This window comes from Anabrus simplex, chromosome 6 (genome assembly GCF_040414725.1).
Source record: "Anabrus simplex isolate iqAnaSimp1 chromosome 6, ASM4041472v1, whole genome shotgun sequence".
NCBI classification, from domain to species: Eukaryota; Metazoa; Arthropoda; class Insecta; order Orthoptera; family Tettigoniidae; genus Anabrus; species Anabrus simplex.
The window spans coordinates 290208589-290232896 of record NC_090270.1 but is presented as its reverse complement, the minus strand read 5'-3'; the positions used below and the strand labels follow the sequence as shown (position 1 = coordinate 290232896).

Here is a 24308-nt window from a genome sequence, read left to right as displayed (position 1 = left end):
GGACAGAAAATCATGGAGGATGTCCAGTTGATACCTGTCTCAAGACATTCACAGAAGAAGTGAAATCCACCGCGACTGAAAAGAAATCTTCATCAAGATATCGCAGATTCAGCGGACTGTCACACATGAGCTTACAACAGGGCCTCTCAGCGTGCATGCGCCTGGTGCATGCACTGTGCGCGGTGCAAAAGACGACTTCGCTTGGTTGAGCAGAGTGCAGACCCCCACTCCTCCATTTGGAGCAATAGCGCTGTCTCTCTCTTTCCCCACGCCTGTCTCTCTCCCTCCCTCTGTCTCCCTCTTCCTCACTTGCTCCGTAGCGCTCCAAATTCAAGTCGAGTTGAGCCGAGCTTAGACGAATAGCCCAGAGACGAAGCGTTGGTCCGAGCCGAGCCGAGTGGGACCGATGCACAGTGCGCGGAGCTCTTGCCCCTCGATATGCACGCGTGATATTTTGGGCGTTTGAGAGGCCGTGGCTTACAAGCATCGCAGTTGGCAATTTCCCTGCTTGCTTCTAACACTTCCACATACGCTGACAATTGTGTATAGATAGCTAAGTGGCCTACTTCGACAGGAACAGCAAGTGCAACGTTGTTTTGTTTTTTTGCGACCTTAGTGCTGGTTCGGACTTAGATTACATCAACCATAAGGTAGAATATATTTATGATGTTTAACTTACAATAATTGGTTTAGTGTAAGAGGCCTAATGACCTTAACTACGCCAATGAACACATTATATGTGTCTATCTATCTATGTATCTATAACTTCATCAATATATACCGTATAGCGTTATAACTCGAGCTCACGTTATCTTGTGTTCTGCAACTGAATTAAAAGTTGCGCTGGTTTAACAGCTTCCTGCGTTTTTGCACAGACGTCACGCTTTTCTTGCAGCTCATATCCATGTATCTGATACATGCCAGTGTAACAACGACAGGTAGCTGCAGATTACTGAACAACACAGAACATACACGTTTTCTGATTCAGTCTTCAATGAGTCTTCACTCTAGACCAGGGCGTGCACGAAATCTTACCCGCATGCGGAATTCTTACTCTCATCCGTGCTAGAGGCCTCTTTCCCTCGTAAATCGCTATAGTGGAGACATGCAAAATGCTGTTCCGCTGACTAAGTGCGTTTCTTCTCCAAGACATCAGTCAGGGTGGTTTCTTTCTCTATAATGCTTATATATTTTCTACCGGACTTCTGTTACTAAATTGGGAAAATAATACCGACTTGAGAGTTTGGACGAAATTGAATTTTGTTACGCAACGATACCTTATTTTGTTGTTATTAGTAGAAGTAACATTGAAGATGATGTCATGAGCAATGTTTTGGCAAACGTAAGAATTTACCGATTTTTTTTTTTTTTTTTTGCTATTTGTTTTACGTCGTACCGACACAGATAGGTCTTATGGCGACGATGGGACAGGAAAGGCCTAGGAATGGGAAGGAAGCGGCCGTGGCCTTAATTAAGGTATAGCCCCCAGCATTTGCCTGGTGTGAAAATGGGAAACCACGGAAAACCATCTTCAGGGCTGCCGACAGTGGGGTTCGAACCGGATGCAAGCTCACAGCTGCGCTCTCCTAACCGCACGGCCAACTCGCCCGATAATACTTTTGTTTGTAACGATTGCTAACAACCTCCATAACTACTGAAAAACATTCTCACATTCATATGTGGAAGCAAACTTTATGTGGCCAGCGAAAATACGGCCATATAGAAAACAATTGAACTACGTATCATTTTACGTAAAAAAAAAACTGCTTTTCCTAGTCACTTATAATGGCTGGCATGTCAACTCACACGTTCAGGTCACCTCTGGGATATTCCCGCTACAGCAGCTGCTATGATATCTTCGCCTGGAGTAACATGCTGTGCTCTCGCACTCCTGCAAGGTCGCTGTGCAGCTCTGTTCGTGCAGTGAGAAGTTTGCCCGGTCCTGCTCTAGACCAAACCTACCCCTACAGTAGAAGCTGGGTGTACGTTTGTTCTGGTGGCAACAAACAAATAATGGAGCTGTAAATTCGTATGATCCAAAAATGAGATCGTTCATATTTTTCTGGCTCGTTGACACAGATGCTGGACTTATCGTTTTAAACACGCGTGTTATTCAGAATTTTTGCTACACAATCCGCATTTATGATGTTTCATCTAGCTCAATTGCTTGTATCAGCATGCATAACAGCTATATACAATCCACAATTTAAACCCTTTGACATTCTGTAAGAACGAAGTGAACAATTGGACGAAACTATCATTACATTGGTCTGCTTTCGGACCAAATTTTCTATACGGGAGTGAAAGTTGGGTGGACTCACGACATCTTATTCATACGTCAGAAGTAACAGACATGAAAGATTACCGGTACAAACAGGTGGGAACAAGGCTAGAAATATACTCGGACTGAGGGTATAGATTTGGAATGAACTCGACTGTACGTATAAACCGGTCCTGGTGGTAGGATCACGTGAGGCGAATGGAGGATGATAGGTTACGTAAGAGAATAATTGACTGTTATGGAGGGTAAGAGAATTATAGGGAGACCAAGACGATGACGGTTATACCCAGTTTCTAACGATGTAAAGATAGGATGAGGTAGAGTGCTAAGCGATGTCACAAAATAGAAAAAAAAATATTTGAGGTGATGGTTGGTATATTCATAGAGGCTTGCAGACTTGACGCTGAAATGCGTATGCAATAAATATGTATGTGTGTGTGACATTATGTCAGTAAGGACTGAACCCACTGAACTGGAAAATGCAGGAACACGACAAACCATCTGCACCACTAAAATGAATACTAGGTAAGAAATATGATTCGTCTGGCAAATTTCCTTGAAAACAGAAGTAAATTGTTGTAGATAGATGTATCAGAAAAGCAGAGTTAATAGCTATAAACTAACAACTATGTAAATAGTCAATACTGAATACGATGATCAGCATTAATTGCAGGACGAGGGGACAAATGCAAAGGAAGGAGAGATGTATGGCAAATTTTGTGTAATTATGAGAACGGACAAAGAGGTCTCTTAAAGACTTTTCCCCTAAAGTAAACTTTCATTCAATTGCGAATGCTTCAAGTAACCAGGTTCAGTTCGACTAGACTGCATTTTTTTAAGTATCTAGTTATATGTAGCGACCTGCGTTTTTCGGTTTGTGATAACACCGATTTTAAAAAATATTCCCTAAAATGCTTGGGAAAGATTTACTTAAACTTAACACTGTTAATTCGAAAATTAGGCAGATTTATTTCGCGAAATATAACGACGAAATGAGCCAATAGCACGAATATGCCAACTTTGTCAATTTGATATGCATAATAATGCGAATTCAGGGTGTTTGCCTTCTTATAAAGGTTTTTCCAGTGCCAGAATAGACAATCGTGACCATCACAGTTTTACATGGTCAACTTGTTCTCCCACTCCATCAACTCGACTCATGTGTGTGCGTCATTCTGCTTAAGAAGTTGGTCAGTAACAGTCTTATTATTTTCTCTCTGTATTCTGTTACGGCTAGTACAGTAATATGCCCAAGGTGAGCGTTAGTACAAAGCAAAGGGCCATTGAATTTGAAAACGAAGGATTATATTCATCCAATTCACACCATAATGTGTCAATACTATAACTGTACCTTGTGTTGGGATGGGAAAGATACATGTACCAAGCATGTGTGAAGTGAGAACCACCAACGAATGAACTAATCATGTACAGACAGTATATCTTCTTGTCATAAGAGGCAACAGAGCATTTTACAGTCTAATTTTGCTGAAAACAAGAGAGTTATTCAAAGGAATAATTTTGTCAAGAGGACTACGGAGTCTTTTCTTAAAGTGAATATAACACTAGAGAAATTTTAAGACCCTGATATTAAAGGATGGATGAATCGATTCACTGAAGGTATGTTGAATACATTACTGCCTATATTATTATTGTTATTGTCATAGTTAATCACTTCATAAATGGAACATGATAACATTAATTCCTAACATAATTTTTGAACAGGTACTTGAAATTTTCCGCAAGTTAGATTGATACGAGAGAAGTACGTTCCACTTCTGAGAGATGAGATCAACAAGTGAAAGAAGCAGTAGATAATGTTGTGAGATGGACAGTAGGCAATGGTATGATGATAAACGGGGTTAAAAGTCAGGTTGTGAGTTTCACAAATAGGAAAAGTCCTCTGAGTCTTAATTACTGCGTTGATGGGGTGAAAGTTACTTTTGGGGATAATTGTAAGTATTTGGGTGTTAATATAAGGAAAGATCTCCATTGGGGTAATCACATAAATGGGATTGTAAATAAAGGATACAGATCTCTGCACATGGTGATGAGGATGTTTAGGGGTTGTAGTAAGGATGTAAAGGAGAGGAGTCTCTGGTAAGACCCCAACTAGAGTATGGTTCCAGTGTTTGGGATCCTCACCAGGATTACTTGATTCAAGAACTGGAAAAATCCAAAGAAAAGCTGCTCGATTTGTTCTGGGTGATTACCGACAAAAGAGTAGCGTTACAAAAAATTTGCAAAAGTTTGGGCTGGGAAGAACTGGGGGAAAGGAGACGAGCTGCTCGACTGAGTGGTATGTTCCGAGCTGTCAGCGGAGAAATCGCGTGGAATGACATTAGTAGACGAACAAGTTTGAGTGGCGTCTTTAAAAGTAGGAAAGATCACAACATGAAGATAAAGTTGGAATACAAGAGGACAAATATTTATTTATAGGAAGGGGAGTTAGGGATTGGAATAACTTACCTAAGGATCAATAAATTTCCTATGTCATTGAAATCATTTAAGAAATGGCTAGGAAAACAAACAGGTAGGGAATCTGCCACCTGGGCGACTGCCCTAAATGCAGATCAGGATTGATTGATTGATTGATTGATTGATTGATTGATTGATTGATTGATTGATTGATTGATTGATTGATTGATTGATTGATTGATTGATTGATTGATTGATTGATTGATTGATTGATTGATCTGTGGCCAGAAGGTTATGTTACTATGTGAAGAAACGGCAGATCTGTTGGGTCGATGTGTATCTGTTGTTTTAATTTGTCCTCTTGAACCAAAAATAGAGCAGGAGTTGTATGATTCTGATGTACATGTTTTAGAAGCAGCTGTTGCAAAATCGTGCAGCATGGCAATACTTGATTCTGTAAAGAAGTACTATATTAATTGCGGCAATATATTGGGACTGGTAAGCGACAGTTCAGGACACATGTCAAACTGCTTCATTTCCCTGAATGCCTTTCTTGGTGAGGATACAGTTCACATTCAGTTCAGGGCACACCGGCTAAATTTGGTGGGATGAATATTTACGAAAGAACTGACGAAACTGCAGCGTTGGCTAAGGTTAAAGCTGTGTTTCTCAAAACGAGAAAGAGAAAACACCTATACATTCGATTTCTCAAAGAAAAGTATCCGTCTGAGAACCCTAAACTGTTTCCAGAACCAGTGCTGACAAGATGGAATACTTGGTTGGGGGCCGTTTTCTACGTTAAGAAGCATTCTTCTGATATAATTGAGTTCATGCAGTTACGCGCAATGTTGGTGTCGTCCTCATGAAATCACTGAAAAATGATGAAGTAAGTATAATTTCAGCAGAGGCAACATTCGTAAAGGATCATGCCAATGGTTTCGTGAAATACATCACTGAATTAGAAAAATATGTATATCCAACAAGTCCTACACTTTATGGAGAACTCTAGAAAATATTGCAAAATTTCTATAGTGAAACAGGAGAGAAGCTAAATTGCATCAGCAGCGCAGATGTTCAAGGAGATGTTAGAATAGCTGTGAAAAACACTGCAGCATTAGCATTAACAAAATTGCAGTTACTTATGTTTGAAGAACCTGATAATAATTTGTATTCAGCACTTGAAGTGTTTAGTCCAGTATTCATCATTAACAGTAATGTCCATTCGGCACTAAAAAAAGTGAAGTGTATTCCATTCTTTAAAAATGAGAATAATTTAGTGATCATAAAAGAGTTCAGTGATCTTCAAGAGCAAACTAATCAAATTATGTTGCGAGATGGAAAAGTAAATATTGTGAAAGTTATGATTAGTTTGCTTGACCGTCATCCTGAGTTTAGTGGCAGATCTCTCCACTCAGTGTGGTATCCATGTGCTAATGTTGACTGTGAACGTTTCTTCTCTTGCTACTCTGGAGTTTTGAGCGACTTGCGTTGAAACATGAAAGAGGAAAGTGTAACATCATAACAATGTTCTCCTTTGACAGTTAGAAAACGCAACATAATGTACTTTTCTTTTATGGTATTAAGCTCATTTCAGTGAAACTTAACAGTCAGTCTTTGTGGTATCAGTGCGCTAACGTGAAGAGTGAAATTTTCTTTTCTTGTTTCTCAGGAGATTTTAGCGACTTGCGTTGCAACAGGAAAGTGACAGCCAGAAAAAGTTATATTTTGTATTTACTTTATGTTATGCCTTTTTCAGTGATACTTAAATTATAAAACTGTGTGGGTTTTTTCAATAACACTCCATATTGTTATTCAATAACTTATTTACATGAAAAGTACCTTTAAAATCCCAAAATGTGATATTAAATTTATAAAAAATAACGCGAAAATCTTCAAAAATAATCCCGAATTCTACAATAAAATAAAAATAAAAAGGCAGTTCCCTAGTTATATGTTGTTCATAACTTGTAGAAATTTTAGTATTCATCTTAACAAAGTATGACAATTTTCAGGAATACTTTTTTTTTTTGCTAGGGGCTTTACGTCGCTGCGACACAGATAGGTCTTATGGCGACGATGGGATAGGAAAGGCCTAGGAGTTGGAAGGAAGCGGCCGTGGCCTTAATTAAGGTACAGCCCCAGCATTTGCCTGGTGTGAAAATGGGAAAACACGGAAAAACATTTTCAGGGCTGCGGATAGTGGGATTCGAACCTACTATCTCCCGGATGCAAGCTCACAGCCGCGCGCCTCTACGCGCACGGCCAACTCGCCCGGTCAGGAATACTTTGAGTCAGTGCACTTTCTTGAACATGCAACCAACATGGTAAAAATATATGCTTTATTAACTAATTAATTAAATTAGGAACATAATACCGCAAAATACTGTATTGATCAAGTCTTCCCGAGCTTAACCACGAACGTTGAAACCAGAAAAATTACCAAGAAATGAAAACTTAAAAGAAAAGGTTTTAAGTCGAATATTAATTTTGAAATTTAAACGAAATTTACATTGATCGCATTTTGTGTAAAATCGGTTAAAATACCAGCGATAGGAAACCTAGTAGGTTCCCCCCCACCCTTCAGTGAAAAGAATTAGAGTTATTCAGTTGCGACATAGAGAAGGCTAGCAGGAATGTAAACAATTTACGTTAAAGCCAAGAGGTGGCAGCACTGCATGATTTCATGCTTATGTAATAGCTCAACACGAGGTCAGTCTGAGACACGCGTCCGGAAAAGAGAGGAAATAACTGAAGCTACATCCCTGTTTAATGGTTACGTTCGAACGTATACAACGAGGCGTGATTCACTTCTTGTGTAAATATGGTACTTTTACCGGTAAATCTGTCGCGAGTAGTGCTTTTTCTCCACGGTGACACACGCCCACACGCTGTCAATGTTATATAGTGGACACTCGGTGCTGCATTCACCGGACTTCTGCGAATCTCTCCCCACGTGATAACTTTTACATTGAGCAACGTCCTAAAGAATAAATGTTTGCTCCATCAATTAAGCGGTTCCCGATGTTGTGAAAGAATGGTTCAACCATACACCAGCGCCCTGAATTGTGTGGAGCACAGGAAAATTTGCTCGTGATCAGATATGTGTGCTTGAACGGTGAAGGTAATTATATATCAGTAGACTCCGTTTAACTATCATTAGTACTATGTCTTTGTTATATAGTTTATGTCGACCAATGCGCACGGTGTAAATTTCTAGACACCAGTCTACATTGCAATTGAAAAATGCTTATATCTTGTGAGCAGTGATCTCTGAGAGGTTTTATATCTAAAAATAGAGGTAGAGTGCCAAAGATTACGCGGGATATTCTAAGTACATATATGATGCATCGTTATACTATATAGTACAGAAAATTATACAAATCGTAACAAAGGACTCACTCATCATCCTCCAACATCATCTTTACTATTGAAGTCCCTCCTTTGACTTCAGTATCACGATGTTCGTCATTGAAAATGGAGTCTTCTCACTCTAATGGTACAAACCCCGTGCAGATTTGGGTATCAGGATCCTTGTGGATTTACTGTCTGTCAATCTCTTTTACAAATAAATAAAAAATGCTTACCTATTAACGTAAGGATCATGGAAGAAGTGACGTACGCCACTAAGATAATGATTAAGCTGGTCACGATTGCTAGTGGTATGGATTTCTTGGGGTTGGTCGCTTCCTCTCCTGTCGTCGCTATGATATCAAAACCTATGAAGGCGTAGAAACAGGTAGCAGCTCCAGTAAGAACCTGGAAGCAGTAATAAACGCATTCATTTCATTGATGGTTTGTTGCGCAACTGTTAATAATTGTTTTACATTTTCCCTCAATGAAAATTTTGAGACTAAAAGGAATCAGGAATTACTATTTCAAATACATGTACGTGAAATACCTGTTTCGCCATTTATATTTAATGCTACGTGTACATTCGTGCCTAATCAAGATTATTCACAAATACTAGCTTATAAATTGTACTGTACTGTTCTTCGTAGAGGAAGGAATTCAGGTCAATGAAACATGTGTATAACATGTAGAAAACCATATATACATAGATCGGACAGTTTTATTCCTGCATCTGAAAAACAAAAACAGCAAAAGGAGAACAGTAAATATTAATTAATAGGGCTAAATGTTATCCTCAAGGAAAATACCATGAAAATTAAAACTAAGGTAACCTGCACATTTACACTTCCTGTCTTCGCATATAATTCTCAGACATGGTCTATGAAACTGATAGTTTAATCAATCTAGAATTTGTCAGAGGGTTTGAAAATCAGTTTCTAGGACACAATTCTAAAAGGCCGTCTGAAAAATCAGAAGAGGAATCTGGAAGAGGAATCTGAGTTTAAATAAGGAAATGGACACATCATATTCTCCCAGGATTATGTGAACAAGGTTAGTAACTGAATGGTGCCCCAGCGATAGTCAGCGAAGTAGGGGATAACCTTCAATCGCATGGTCTGACAGTTTGAATAATGATCGTACTTAATAAAAGAATTGAGAAGAGGAATATCGGAGAATAAGTAACTCAATGTAAGTTTAAGTAACGTAACCAGTTTTTCGAAATACTCTTCTCAACTTGGCATTTGTTATTATAGCTATATAACAATTTTTACATAAATACGGGGGCCACCCAGAAATTAAAATCCCTACTTGTTAAAAAAGAAAGATAACATAGCTATATGAAAGCCTTTACTGGCGCCCGATATATCACTGTTGGAGCTATTTTTTTGACATAATCACCACTAGAATTTCGACGATTGTCTTATGGTTCGATCAACGTTTGTATGTCGGTGCCACAACAGTCTGCCGCCTGGAAATGGAACCAACGTATGACATTCTTCTTCAGCTGTTCGTCGGTGTGAAAATGGAATTTCTTGAGGTGCAAGGAAATATGAATATCACCGGAAGCAAGATAAGGACCGTACGGTGGGTGATCAAAGACCTCCCAGCCGAACGTTTGCAGAACAGTTGCTGAGGCCCGAGGCGTATGTGGGAATATCCAAAAATCCTCTCTTAGCGAGCACCAACATGTTCATAAGAATGTATCCCCAAAATTTCATTCTTTTATGTCCAGTAGTTTTGGCTCGGCGATGATGAATCAGTCAGGTCCCTCGCTAAGGGGGTGAAAAGAGAGGTGAAATTTTAAAATGAGTGTATCTATATCTAAAACTTTCAAAGTTTACAGATGTAAAAATTGGTATTTAGAATCTTCTTTAAAAATAAGGAATCACGTATTTTTTGTTTTTGGAAAATCCCAACAGAAGGGGTAAAAAAGGGTGAAAAGTGGTTGAATGCCTTAAATGAGTTTACTTATATCTCAGAAACAGAAGATATTACAGACCTGAAAATTGGTATTTGGATCTCCTTTGAAAATAAAGAAACACATATTTTTGTTTGTTTGGAGAATCCAATTAATGGGGGTTAAACAGGAGTGACAAATTGGGGTGAATTTTTAGAAAGACTATATCTACAGTATATCTAAGAAACGTAAAATGTTACAGGCATACAAATTGGTATTTGGAATCTCCTGTAAATGTAAAGATCATAGGTGATTTGTTTTTGGAAACTCCACTTAAGGGAAAATAAAAAGGTTGTGAAATTTTAAAATGAGCATTTCTACAGTATATCTCAAAAACTTAACATGTTGTCGAAGTGAAAAATAGTATTTTTATCTCTACTAAAAATAAAACACGTATTTTTTGTTTCCTGAAAAACCACTTGGGTGGGCTGGTAAAAGTGACTGAAAATGGGGTTGAATTCTTTTAATTAGGATACTGATATCTCAAAAACTGAAGATGTTACAGACGTGAAATTTGGTATTTGGAATCTCCTTTAAAAGTAAAGGAATACGTATTGTTTTGTCTTCGGAAATCACCCTAAAGGCGGAGAGGGGAATTGAAAAGTTAGTTGAACTGTTTGTATGAAAATGAAAATGGGGATACTATTATCTCAAAACGAAAGATTTTGCAGACGTGAAAAGTGATATTTGGAATCTGATTTAAAATTAAAGAAACACGTATTCTCGGAAAATCCAATGAAGGGGGGGGGGTGAATGAATTGAACAATTTAATTAATTGTAATGGGTACTTACATGTAATAAAAACTCAAGATGTTGCAGACGCGAAAATTGGCATTTGGAACTCCTTTAGAAAAAGTTGTTTTGGGGTGAAAATCATCCTGGGGGGGCGGGGATGAAAAGGAGTTGAATTCCTTTTATGAGGGCACATATCTCAAAAACTGAAGATGTTAGGGTCGTGATAATCGATATTTAGAAGATCCTTTACTATTAAAGGTAAGGTAAGGGTTATTCTGGCCGAAGGCAGGTCCGAACCTCCGCAGGAGGCCTGAGCCGGAGTTTACGTGCGGTAGGGTGGCCAGTTCCTTTCCGCTCCTCCATTCCCTTACCCCCCACCAACAGCGCGTGGCAACCCATCCAACTCCTGACCACGCCCAATGTTGCTTAACTTCGGAGATCTCACGGGATCCGGTGTTTCAACACGGTTACGGCCGTTGGCACTATTAAAGAAACAAGTATTTTTAACGAGAAATTCACTTAAGGGGGAGGGAGTGTGAAAGGAAGTGAAAAAATTGAATTCTTTTTATAAGGATACTTAACCCCAGAAGTGAAGGTAACAGACGTGAACATTGGTATTTTGAATCTCCTTTAAACATAAGGAAACACGCCTTCTTTTTTTTCGCGTGGGAGGGGGGGGGGAGTTAAATCAACTTAACGGCGGTGGGGTGAAAAAGGAGTTGAGACCAATTGATTTTACTGTTCATAATGTACTTATTCTGATCATAAACTGATCATTTTTAATCTTTTCTTGGTTCGTTTTCAAGAACCATCCTTTCCTTTGGAGAACATAAAGTTAGATTGCAGTAGATTCTCCTGGCATATAAATAAAAATTTAAACACATTTAAAATAAATGATAAGAATGATATTAACCGTGCAATTTGTTACCTCTATAATAAGGTCAATAATGCACGGAAGTATATCATTCGTGTCACCAGAAATCTCGCGCGCTTGCCTAAGCCTTGTGGGTTCCAGACTATCAATTATTATTATTATTATTATTATTATTATTATTATTATTATTATTATTATTATTATTATTATTATTATTATTGCCGGGATGGTACCTAACTTAAGGCCACGGCCGCTTCCTTCCCTCTTCCTTGCCTATCCCTTCCAATCTTCCCATCCCTCCACAAGGCCCCTGTTCAGCATAGCAGGTGAGGCCGCCTGGGCGAGGTACTGGTCATACTCCCCAGTTGTATCCCCGACCAAGATTCTGAAGCTCCAGGACACTGCCCTTGAGGCGGTAGAGGTGGGATCCCTCGCTAAGTCCGAGGGAAAACCGAACCTGGAGGGTAAACAGATGATGATGATGATGATTATTATTATTATTATTATTATTATTATTATTATTATTATTATTATTATTATTATTATTATTATTATTATTATTATTATTATTATTATGTTCTGGACCGTCGTCAAAATGTGCGGACCTCGCTGGAAACGGGTCCTGGCCGGGTAATGACTACGATTGCAGTCCGGCCGCGGGTTCAGTACCGCCGAGGCACCCATGACAACACCACGCCGGATCTCCTCAAGGATTTGAACCGTATTAAAAATGCTTAAAGGAAATTATGGCAAAGATTTAGGGACCCAACTGACCTGGTGGAATACCTGGATCTAGCCCAGGAAGTACGAAATCGATTGCTGTAAAGAAATATTGAAAAATGGGAGGAACTATGCCGTAATGTATCGAAAAGCAAGTCAAATCACGAATTTTGGCGGATTCTCTCAGAAAACCAGTTAGACCTCAAATTTCGGCGGATTATGTATAAAACATTAAGCATTCAATTATAAATTTCATTATAATATCGTAGCGAAACACGGGTATCTTGCTAGTTTTATATATATAGATTGACGGTAACCTCTACCGGAAAAAGTCAAATAAGACCACCTCATGTTGAACAACTACATCAGTCTAAACTCGTGGCTGGTGGAGAACATGTGTTTAGAAATCCGACTCAACTCTTAGTCGGGGCATCAGAAGTTGTCCTTTGACTTCCGAGTTAAACCAAGGTGGGGTAGAAAGAGTTACTATCAGGTAATTCCAAAGAAAAGAAAAACCGTCTCACAATCAATTTACAGATGATCGTCCAACAGACCTTTTTAAAAGTAAGGAAAAACTTGGCGAGGAATATACTCAATCTCAATGGTGATACTTTAAAAAACTGTCAGCAATCAGGAGTCACCAAACTACAGCAAAATATTCTAGGGAGCATATTCAAGAAAGAAAAACAGCAGCCGCAAGAACAATTTTCTCCATAAAAATTTTGTCAGCCTCATGTTTAACAAGAGCAATGATGTTATCGACTCCACTATCTCGTCCGTAGTAACTTACGGACTGGAGCTAACTTGGGAAGAGCTACAAGTCAGGGATTTTGAGAAAATCGAAAGTGCCAAAGCTCACTATCTCAAATACGTTCTGAGAGTTGGATGATCTTCGAACTCTTTACAGAGTCTTTCTACACTCATGCTATGTACAGAACAGAATAACAAGCACTTGGAGAGAAGAGATGCTAAAAGGTGAGACTTAGAATTAAATTTCTCTGCTTCCAGAGTCATGATTGAAAGAAACCGAGCAAAGGAAAATCAAAAAGAAACTTTTTCCTTTGCGAAAAGCTATGATCATGAATATATCTTTCAAGAAATAAATAGATAAATAAATAAAAAAATAAATAAATAAATAAATAAATAAATAAATAAATAAATAAATAAATAAATAAATAAATAAATAAATAAATAAATAAATAAATAAATAAAAAGTAAATAAAACCAAGGCCTACGGTAAAGACTAATGTGACGTCACTGATGGCACACTTCCTATTTCAAAAAACCCATGGCGCAACAGCCCCGAAGGGCTACGGCCTACCAAGCTGCCGCTGCTCAATCCGAAGGCCTGCAGATTACGAGGTGTTGGGCCAGCAAGACGAATTCTCTCGGGTGTTATTCCTGGCTTTCTAGACCGGAGCTGCCACCTCATCGTCAGATAGCTCCTCAATTGTTAACACGTAGGCTGATTGGACTTCGAACCAACCCTCAGATCTAGGTAAATGTTCCTGACCTGGGCGGTGATCGAACTCGGGTCCATCGAGTAAGAGACGGGCACACTACCCCTACACCGCGAGGCCGGCACTTTACTTTTTTGGTTGCTGTGGTAGAGTACAGTAAATGGAGAGTCCCGTGGCGAAAACTATGCCCTTTTACTCATCTTTTTCGGAAAGTCGCTGTTCATTTGCACTAGTGGGGGAAGGCGATCTGGCAGTGGACTGAAAAGCCGAATAGCTAGAGGAGAAACCCCCTCATCGCTAATTTGAAAGATTTCAATTTGATAATTACGCATTAATGTGGGTGGTGGGGAGCTACCTTCCTAAGGAACGGGCGGTTTCAGGGTTTCATTGAGCCAAGGGTGTCTGTGTATGAGACGTGTGTTGGGCTTCTTGGTCTTTATGACCTGTTTAAAAATGGGGATGCGTGGGTCGTTAGACTAGGGTGAGAGTATTCTGGACTTAGCCGTCTTAGCTACCTTGCGGATCTGATATCCAACAGCAGGGATTCGAAGTTGTCTTCTTATCTCCCTATTGGACCTCAACAATGGAGCTTTTGTCATTCTACGTAAAATTTTGTTTTGACAAGATTGAATTCTACCAGTAGTATAATACAGGGATTCGGCCGCCACCGCCACCTCCGGCTCCCAGTGGCCACCTCCACCTCAGCCAGAGGCCTCTTCCAGTACTGCCAACTTAACCTAACTAGCGCGACAGTACTGCCAACTTAACCTAACTAGCGCGAAATTTGAATTTGTAAACAAAGCCACGTGCTTTTTGACAGCTGTCATCGACAACAACGCATCGCTAACCTCAGTACTGCCATCTTGACGGGCCTAAACCTCAGTAGTGCCAACTTAACCTAACTAGCATGAGGTAAACAAAGCCACGTGCTTTTTGACAGCCACGTGCTTTTTGACAGATTTGTAAACAAAGCCACGTGCTTTTTGACAGACAACAACGCATCGCTAACCTCAGTACTGCCATCTTGACGGGCCTACACCTCAGTAGTGCCAACTTAACCTAACTAGCATGAGGTAAACAAAGCCACGTGTTTTTTGACAGCCACGTGCTTTTTGACAGATTTGTAAACAAAGCCACGTGCTTTTTGACAGACAACAACGCATCGCTAACCTCAGTACTGCCATCTTGACGGACCTAAACCTTAGTGATACCAACTTAACCTAACTAGCGCGAGGTAAACAAAGCCACGTGCTTTTTGACAGCCACGTGCTTTTTTGACAGCTGTCATCCGCCATCTTTAAACCACAAAGCACTGTGCTGCCCTCTATATCGCAGTAGCTGCAAAATTCGTCACCTGTCATCGGCAGTGCTGCCATCTTGACGGGTCTAAACCTTAGTGCTACCAACTTAACCTCACTAGCGTGAGATAAACAAAGCCACGTGCAGCTGTCATCCACCATCTTTGAGCATCGTGCTGCCCTCTTTAGCTACTTACCTTTGAAATGTGGTACGTTATCCGCCATCTTGCATCCGAAACCTCAGTGCTGCGCTCTATGTAGTGGCGGCAAATTCCATGTGCTCTTGTTTGGAAACAAAGCCACGTGCAGCTGTCATCCACCATCTTTGAGCATCGTGCTGCCCTCTTTAGCTACTTACCTTTGAAATTTGGTACGTTATCCGCCATCTTGCATCCGAAACCTCAGTGCTGCGCTCTATGTAGTGGCGGCAAATTCCATGTGCTCTTGTTTGGAAACAAAGCCACGTGCAGCTGTCATCCACCATCTTTAATCACCGTGCTGCCCTCTTTAGCTACTTACCTTTGACAGTTGTCATCCGCCATCTTGCATCGCCAACCTCAGTGCCGCACTCTATGTAGTGGCGGCAAATTCCACGTGCTCTTGTTTGGAAACAAATTCACGTGCTTTTTTGACAGCTGTCATCCGCCATCTTTGAGCACCGTGCTGCTATCATGCGGGCAATTTCGTTAGCTGTCATTGTAGAGCACATGGAATTTACCGCCACCACATAGAGTGCAGCACTGTTCTCTCTGGATTAAAGATGGCGGATGACAGCTAACGAAATTGCCCGCATGATAGCAGCACGGTGCTCAAAGATGGCGGATGACAGCTGTCAAAAAAGCACGTGAATTTGTTTCCAAACAAGAGCACGTGGAATTTGCCGCCACTACATAGAGTGCGGCACTGAGGTTGGCGATGCAAGATGGCGGATGACAACTGTCAAAGGTAAGTAGCTAAAGAGGGCAGCACGGTGATTAAAGATGGTGGATGACAGCTGCACGTGGCTTTGTTTCCAAACAAGAGCACATGGAATTTGCCGCCACTACATAGAGCGCAGCACTGAGGTTTCGGATGCAAGATGGCGGATAACGTACCAAATTTCAAAGGTAAGTAGCTAAAGAGGGCAGCACGATGCTCAAAGATGGTGGATGACAGCTGCACGTGGCTTTGTTTCCAAACAAGAGCACATGGAATTTGCCGCCACTACATAGAGCGCAGCACTGAGGTTTCGGATGCAAGATGGCGGATAACGTACCACATTTCAAAGGTAAGTAGCTAAAGAGGGCAGCACGATGCTCAAAGATGGTGGATGACAGCTGCACGTGGCTTTGTTTATCTCACGCTAGTGAGGTTAAGTTGGTAGCACTAAGGTTTAGACCCGTCAAGATGGCAGCACTGCCGATGACAGGTGACGAATTTTGCAGCTACTGCGATATAGAGGGCAGCACAGTGCTTTGTGGTTTAAAGGTGGCGGATGACAGCTGTCAAAAAAGCACGTGGCTGTCAAAAAGCACGTGGCTTTGTTTACCTCGCGCTAGTTAGGTTAAGTTGGTATCACTAAGGTTTAGGTCCGTCAAGATGGCAGTACTGAGGTTAGCGATGCGTTGTTGTCTGTCAAAAAGCACGTGGCTTTGTTTACAAATCTGTCAAAAAGCACGTGGCTGTCAAAAAAACACGTGGCTTTGTTTACCTCATGCTAGTTAGGTTAAGTTGGCACTACTGAGGTGTAGGCCCGTCAAGATGGCAGTACTGAGGTTAGCGATGCGTTGTTGTCTGTCAAAAAGCACGTGGCTTTGTTTACAAATCTGTCAAAAAGCACGTGGCTGTCAAAAAGCACGTGGCTTTGTTTACCTCATGCTAGTTAGGTTAAGTTGGCACTACTGAGGTTTAGGCCCGTCAAGATGGCAGTACTGAGGTTAGCGATGCGTTGTTGTCGATGACAGCTGTCAAAAAGCACGTGGCTTTGTTTACAAATTCAAATTTCGCGCTAGTTAGGTTAAGTTGGCAGTACTGTCGCGCTAGTTAGGTTAAGTTGTCAGTACTGGAAGAGGCCTCTGGCTGAGGTGGAGGTGGCCACTGGGAGCCGGAGGTGGCGGTGGCGGCCGAATCCCTGTATTATACTACTTCTACCCATTGGAGATTTTGCACTTTTTATCTCAACACATTCTGATTACCTATAAAATTCCACAGCCTCAGCTTCTGTGGCGACCAAGGCCTACGGTAGCGACTAATGTAACGTTACTTTCGTTACACATTTTGTCGCGTTACGTTACACAAATTTTTGGGTAACTCCTAGCCATAAGACATTTGATAGAGTTCATCATGACCTCCTTCTGACTAAATTACGCACAATGGGCATATCTCTATCAGCTCTCTCTTGGTTTGAATCGTTCTTGAAAGGGAGATCTCAGCGTGTAGTATTTGACAAACAAAATTTTTCTAAGTGGTCTAGTGTGCATTCTGACGTCCCTCAGGGCTCCGTGTTGGGTCCCGTTTTGTTTTCGCTGTATATAAACGATCTGCCTGGAGTTTTACGCTACACGAGACATCATATGTATGCCGATGATTTACAGATCTATTACCATTTTCCTGTGAATCGTGTTGTCGAAAGTATTAGTAAAATAAATCTAGATATAGACAGACTACATCAATATACACTAAGTCATAATTTACTATTAAATGAAAACAAAACTTTAGCTATTTTTCTAGGATATCGAAGAAACTTATCAAATCTTTTCAACAGGGACATTCCTCCAGTAATTGTAAACGGTTCTGTAGTCAAGTATCAGGAATGTGTTAAGAATTTAGGTATTCTAATGGATCACACTCTGTCCTGGACCTGTCATGCCAAGCACTTGGTCAAGAAAGTGTCTGGCATATTGCATCAGTTTCGACGAAACTTGCCGTATCTTCCTTTCTCGGTGAGAAAGATGCTGATCCAAACTATGGTATTTCCTATTTTAGATTACGGCGCTGTAATTTACAGCGATATCTCTGAGAAATATAATAGCAAACTCCAACGTATTCAGAATGCCTGTGTTCGATTCGTCTTCAATATTCGTAAAGACTGTCACGTAACATCTTACTACAAAGCCGCAGAGTGGTTGAAACTCAGGGATAGACGATCATACTCAGCTGCTTGTTTACTTCTGAGAATTTTAAAATCTAATGCTCCCTCATATTTGACCAAGTCCTTTGTTCAGATGAGTCAAGTGCACGACCGGGACAATAGGTTTACAGCTAACACCCTTCAGGTTCCACAGCATCGTACGGTAAAGTGCAGTAAGTCGTTCATTGTCACTGCCTCTCAATTATACAACGATCTTAAACTATATGAAATTCAGCAAAGTAGTGTTGGAACTCAGAAAAAATATCTTAAATACCGCTACCTTTCCACTTATTAAGCCATGTAAATGAATTTTCACCAAATTAATTAAATAGTACGAAATATCATAATCCCCTAGATACATTTTAGATGCTCAGTCTTACTCTTAATTCATCCTCGGCTTTAAAAATCTTAGGTTTCTGTTTCGTCTTCTGTTCCTTGTTAGTATAGTGTATGTTTATGAAATGTTAAAGTATTATTGTAACCTCCTAGATGTTTAGTTTTTAATCTTATTCTTATATCCTCAGTAGGAAAATGTATCTTACGCTTTTTATGTATTCTTTCATTAGATTTTGTATGTTAGGTGATACATTTAAGTTAAAGTGGCAGTTAGTTACAGCCAAAGGGACCTCTGGTCCTACTTGTAATTAACTTTAAATAAATATATTTCTATTCTATTCTATATTCATGTCAAATGTTCTCTGTTCAAAAGTAAGTGTATACTTGAATACTCACCCCTGACCAGCCCATTGGCAGGAATCCTCCGTGCTCGGTCCAGTTGCGGGTATCTACGTAAAAGAGACCGGCGCTCATCACAAATACCCACGCAGAGAGGTTGACCGCGTTCAGGATGTTGTTGAACACCAGTGACTTCTTAACGCCCGCCGCCATCACTAACATCATCAATAGTGTGATGACGAACGCCAGGAAGTCAGGTGGTCGACCTGTGGACAGAAGTAAGAACAAAACGCTTACTTTCTGTTCGTAATATGATCAATGCATTTCACTTCATTGAATATTAAATCAGGAAATAATTCCTAACACAATGCAATTTCTTTTGAACAGCTTCTCACTCTGTTCCTAGGCATACTGTAACTAGTTATAAAAATAACATGATGGGCTACGGGTACTTCATAACTAATATTGGAATACATTTCCCCTTCGTCTGAGGATTATTCAATTAATCAATCATCAATGATCTCTATTTAGGACTGACGCCCACGTAGCAGGTGCCCTATCGATTGTCTACCTAGTTTTCACGTTGAAAACGTAAAATTAAGCAATTTCCGCTATTGTTCCGAAAGTTACAGGGATAAAGAGCCCGGAAATATTTCAAGTTCCGAGTCTTGGAAAACTCTATCAAAAAAAAAAAAAAAAAAAAAAAAAAATTCGAAAATCACTTCCGTCCTAAATTCAGTCTAAAATCGCTTGTTTCTTTACTCGTTTTATCTTTTGATTCAAATTCTAGTCAAATTAACTCATTTAAATACTTTTTTCTGTAATGTGCTGCTTGGTTCAATACCCTCAGGCATTTTTTAATTTTTAAAAAATGTCCACACTGAATGTAGTTATAAGGGCTTATGTAAAACTCTGCACTGACTCACATTAGCGCTCGTCGTGGTGCTTAATTGAAGCAGTGCATTGACTCACACTATCGCTTTTTCTTAAATATTTTCAACGAATTTGCAAATTTATCGATCATTTCCCTTGACAATTTATTCCAATCCTTTGATCCTCGCCATATAAATTAATATTAGCCCCAATTTTACCCCTTGAATTCCAACTTTGGCTTCATATTATGATCTTTCCTATATTTAAAAGCTCCTCTCAAGCTTATTCTAGCCGGGCTGAGTGGCTCAGACGGTTAAGACGCTGGCCTTCTAACCCCAACTTGGCAGGTTCGATCCTGGCTCAGTCCGGTGGTATTTGAAGGTGGTCAAATACGACAGCCCCGTGTCGGTAGATTTACTGGCACGTAAAAGAACTCCTGCGGGACTAAATTCCGGCACCTCGGCGTCTCCGAAGACCATAAAAGTAGTTAGTGGGATGTAAAACAAATAACATTATTATTATTCAAGCTTATTCTTCTACTTACGCTTATGTTATTCCACGTCAACTCACTACTGACATCTAGAAACAGACTACATTGCCGAGCATCTCGTTCCCTTACTTCTAAGTCTTCCCAGCGCAAAGCATTGCAACATTTTCGTAACACTACTCCTTTTTCAGAAATCACCCAGAACAACTCGTGCTGCTTTCCTTTGAAGTTTTCCGTTCTCGTATTTAGATTTTTTCTTAAATATTTTCAACGAAATTGCAAATTTGTCTATCATTTCCCTTGACAATTTATTCCAATCCTTTAATCCTCGCCATATAAATTAATATTAGCCCCAATTTTACCTCTTGAATTCCAACTTTGGCTTCATATTATGATTTTTCCTACATTTAAATGCTCCTCTCAAGCTTATTATTCTACTTACGCTTATGTTATTCCACGTCAACTCACTACTGACATCTCGAAACAGGCTACATAGCCGAGCATCTGGTTCCCTTACTTCTAAGTCTTTCCAGCACAAAGCATTGCAACTTTTTCGTAACAGTACTCCTTTTTCAGAAATCACCCATAACAACTCGTGCTGCTTTCCTTTGAAGTTCTTTTCCGTTCTCGTATCAAGTAGTCCTGGTGAGGATCCCCTACACTGGAGCCACACTCTAACTGCGGTCTTACCAGAGACTTATACGCCCTCTCCTTTACATCCTTACTACAACCCCTAGAATCTTATTGCTTGACAATCAAAATACGTAACCCCTTTTCACCACTTAAGATTGGCGTCCATATACAGTGTATGACATTGCCCCCCTATGTATATGAATTCGAAATAATGCACGTTCGCCTTCCGAAACTCCACCACGTCAAAACCAGTTGAATGTGCTTCATGACTGTTTGTTCAAAAGCCTTCACAAGAGATTTTCACATGACCATGTTTTATTTCAAAATATATGAGACACTGCGCGGAAAAAGACACGAGGACGGCAATGGAAATGTTATGGCAGAGCTGAACTAAACTGTCTGGGGTGTAAATATTGCATTTCTATGTTTTGACTTCTTGCGCTACCTATGGGTAACATGACATGGAGTATAGCGTTTAGTGCCGGGGAAGTCCGAGGACAAATACTGCTCGCCAAATGCAGGTCTTTATATTTGACTCCTGTAGGCGACCTGCGCGTCGTGATGAGAATTAAGTGATGATGAAGATGACATGCCAGTATACACCCAGCCTCCGTGCCAGCGAAATTAACTAATTATTGTTAAAATTCCCGACACTGCTGGGAATCGAACACGGGACCCTTGTGACGAAAGGCCAGCACGCTAACTCTTTAGCCATGGAGCCGGACGCCTATCGGTCTTCTTAACAAACTAAGTTACACAGCTGTTCAAGTCTCCACAACTCGATGTCATGAAAACGTACAATATTGGCAAAAGAAATATATTTTTTCTCAAAATAAAGTTTTCCTAATAACAACAGACAATAACTTTAATAGCTGTTGAAGTATTGCACGTAGGAGCGTGAACTCCTTTTAATTTGTTCGGTATCTTATGCAAATTTTAGCACAACAAACATCTCAAAAATGAAAAATCCGACAAGAACTGAAATTGTACGCAGAAGAAAAAAATTGAACAAAAATCAATTAGAGTCCAAAAAAACATTATGGAATGATTTCAGAAATAACCTGAAAAGGCGAAGAAAATTTTTTGTACTGCAACTATTACTGCTAATAAAATGCTTTCATTCCTCCCCTGAAGTGGGAGGCGGGCCTCTCAGACAGTGACGCCGTCATTCAGGCCAGGAGATTTGTTACGGTGAAGGAGCTTAACCTATACTGTCGCCGGCATTAGCCTTAGTGCAGGAAGAATGGAAAACAACGGAATACCATTCTCAGGACAGCCGACGGTGGGATCTTCTCCCGAATGCACAGGCGTAGATCCACGGTAGAGCCGTGGCCACCCATCCTCTGCTCGGTTGGTTGGTCGAAGTGAAGAGCTGTAGGACCACAGACCAGCAGTGGCCACTTGTAGGCCGAAGCTTACTCTGTAACCGCCGACCGCTGGACTGCAATAATGAATCTTAGGAAGGAAGCTTAGAGAAAAATAAGTGGTGTTTTTGGTAAATCTAGCTAACTCATTGTAGATCCTACAGCATACAGTGGTATTTACTGGTTTACAAGCTACAGGTGGTTATTGACCAACGCTCACATTCATGAGATGACACTGCAGGTGGTCGATGTTCATTCGTTCGTCTCTCTTGCGCATAGAAAACCCGAATAACAGTCATTGGCGCTTAGCGGCGCAGTTCCAGTTGGAAAGTCGTCAATATAAAATGATAAGTTTTCTGAACATCTGTGTCAAGGAAAATTTTGGGGTAGATGTATTCATATATTGTTCAAGTAATAAACACATACAATAGAGTTAAGTTTGGCTATGCTTCCTTCTTCTAATTTGTGTGTGCAAAAATGTACACAAATGAACAATTTGAAATACAGAACCCGTTTTACCAAAGTACATCCGTACGTACAGTTAAAATAGCTTTCTCTGGTATAATACATGATGTCAGTTAAATTAAAAAGAAAAAGAAATGGCATATGGCTTTTAGTGCCGGGATGTGTCTGAGGACTTCGTCTCGCGCAGGTCGCGATGAAGATGAAATAATGATGAAGACGACACGCAAACCCAGTCCCGGTGCCATGGAAATTAACCAGTTGTGGTTAAAATTCTCTGCCCTGCCAGGAATCGAATCCGGGACCCCTGTGACCAAAGGGCAGCACGCTAACCGTTTAGCCATGGAGCCGTTGAGCTATATACAGTAATTACGAGCTATTGAGTCCACGTACCTTCGTTCTTCGGAATAGTTTGTACGGACAATCAAAGATAGCGCTGGATGTCTATACAAGCATCTCTTACAAACCCAGCAGAGCTAAATGTCAGCTAATTTCTGCTGCTTCATTCGGTATCTCACTCTATATACAGCATAGAATATTAAGGTAAATAATGGAAACTGTCGTTATTTTACAAATGGAAACGCATGAAAATCTTTTAGAGAAAATTAACATCAAGCCATAAAAAGTGATAAGGCTAATGTGTTTGGGGAAATTAAGAAGATAATTACAACAGCACGATATTCAGAATAATTCCACGCCTTTGATACGGATAGGAAGTTCCTTGACTTTGAAAATGCAGCAATAGCTGGCCAATAATCACTTTCACATTTAAAACATCTATTTTACCACGGTTGAAGGTTAGAGAAGACAATCCTAGTGTCATTATCTATCTATATATACATAAAAGTCATTGTATGTATGTGGGTGGGTGGGTGGGTTTGTACCACATCTCCTCCCAAACCATTGGAGCGATTTCAACCAAATTTGATACACTTATGACTTGGTATCAGGAGACAAACCGCGTGGGGGTAAGACGTCCCAAACACCCCGGGCGGCGGGGGGCGAGGGGGGTCATATATAAAAATAAATGAAAATAGTGTCGAATCCATACTTTGCGGGGTCGCTGAGATGAATAGTGACACACCAATTTTTTTAAAGTCCAAGTATAGCCCCCCTTTGGGGTGGGGGCGAGGGGGGAGTGATATATACAAATAATCGAAAATAATGTCGAATACATAGTTTTCGGGGTCGCCAAAGTGAATAGCGACACTCCGGATTTGCAGTATCAGGAGACAAACTACGTGGGGGTAAGACACGCCAGGAACCCTTAGGGGAGGGGGGCGAGGGGGGTCATAAATAAAAATAAATGAAAATAGTGCCGAATCCACACTTTTCGGGGTCGCTGGGATGAATAGTGACACTCCGATATTTTTAAAAGTTCCAAGTTCAGCCCCCTTTGGGGTGGGGGCGAGGGGGGAGTGATATATACAAATAATCGAAAATAGTGTCAAATACATAGTTTTCGGTGTCGCCAAAGTGAATAGCGACACTCCGGATTTTTGGTATCAGGAGACAAACCACGTGGGGGTAAGACACCCCAGAAACCCTTAGAGGCGGGGGGCGAGGGGGGTCATATATAAAAATAAATGAAAATAGTGTCGAATCCGTACTTTT

The 24308-nt window shown here is 40.4% G+C and overlaps 1 protein-coding gene across 1 annotated transcript in view; it reads right to left on the bottom strand.

Moving 5' to 3' along the window:
- Positions 1–24308, bottom strand: part of LOC136875987 (solute carrier family 7 member 14) — a 446413-nt gene that overhangs the window by 75500 nt on the left and 346605 nt on the right. The window contains exons 4-5 of the mRNA XM_067149601.2: positions 18933–19141; positions 8281–8452 (exon numbers count right to left, since the gene is read on the bottom strand). Of these exons, the coding sequence (XP_067005702.2) occupies positions 8281–8452; positions 18933–19141 (381 nt within the window). The remainder of the gene's footprint in view (positions 1–8280; positions 8453–18932; positions 19142–24308) is intronic.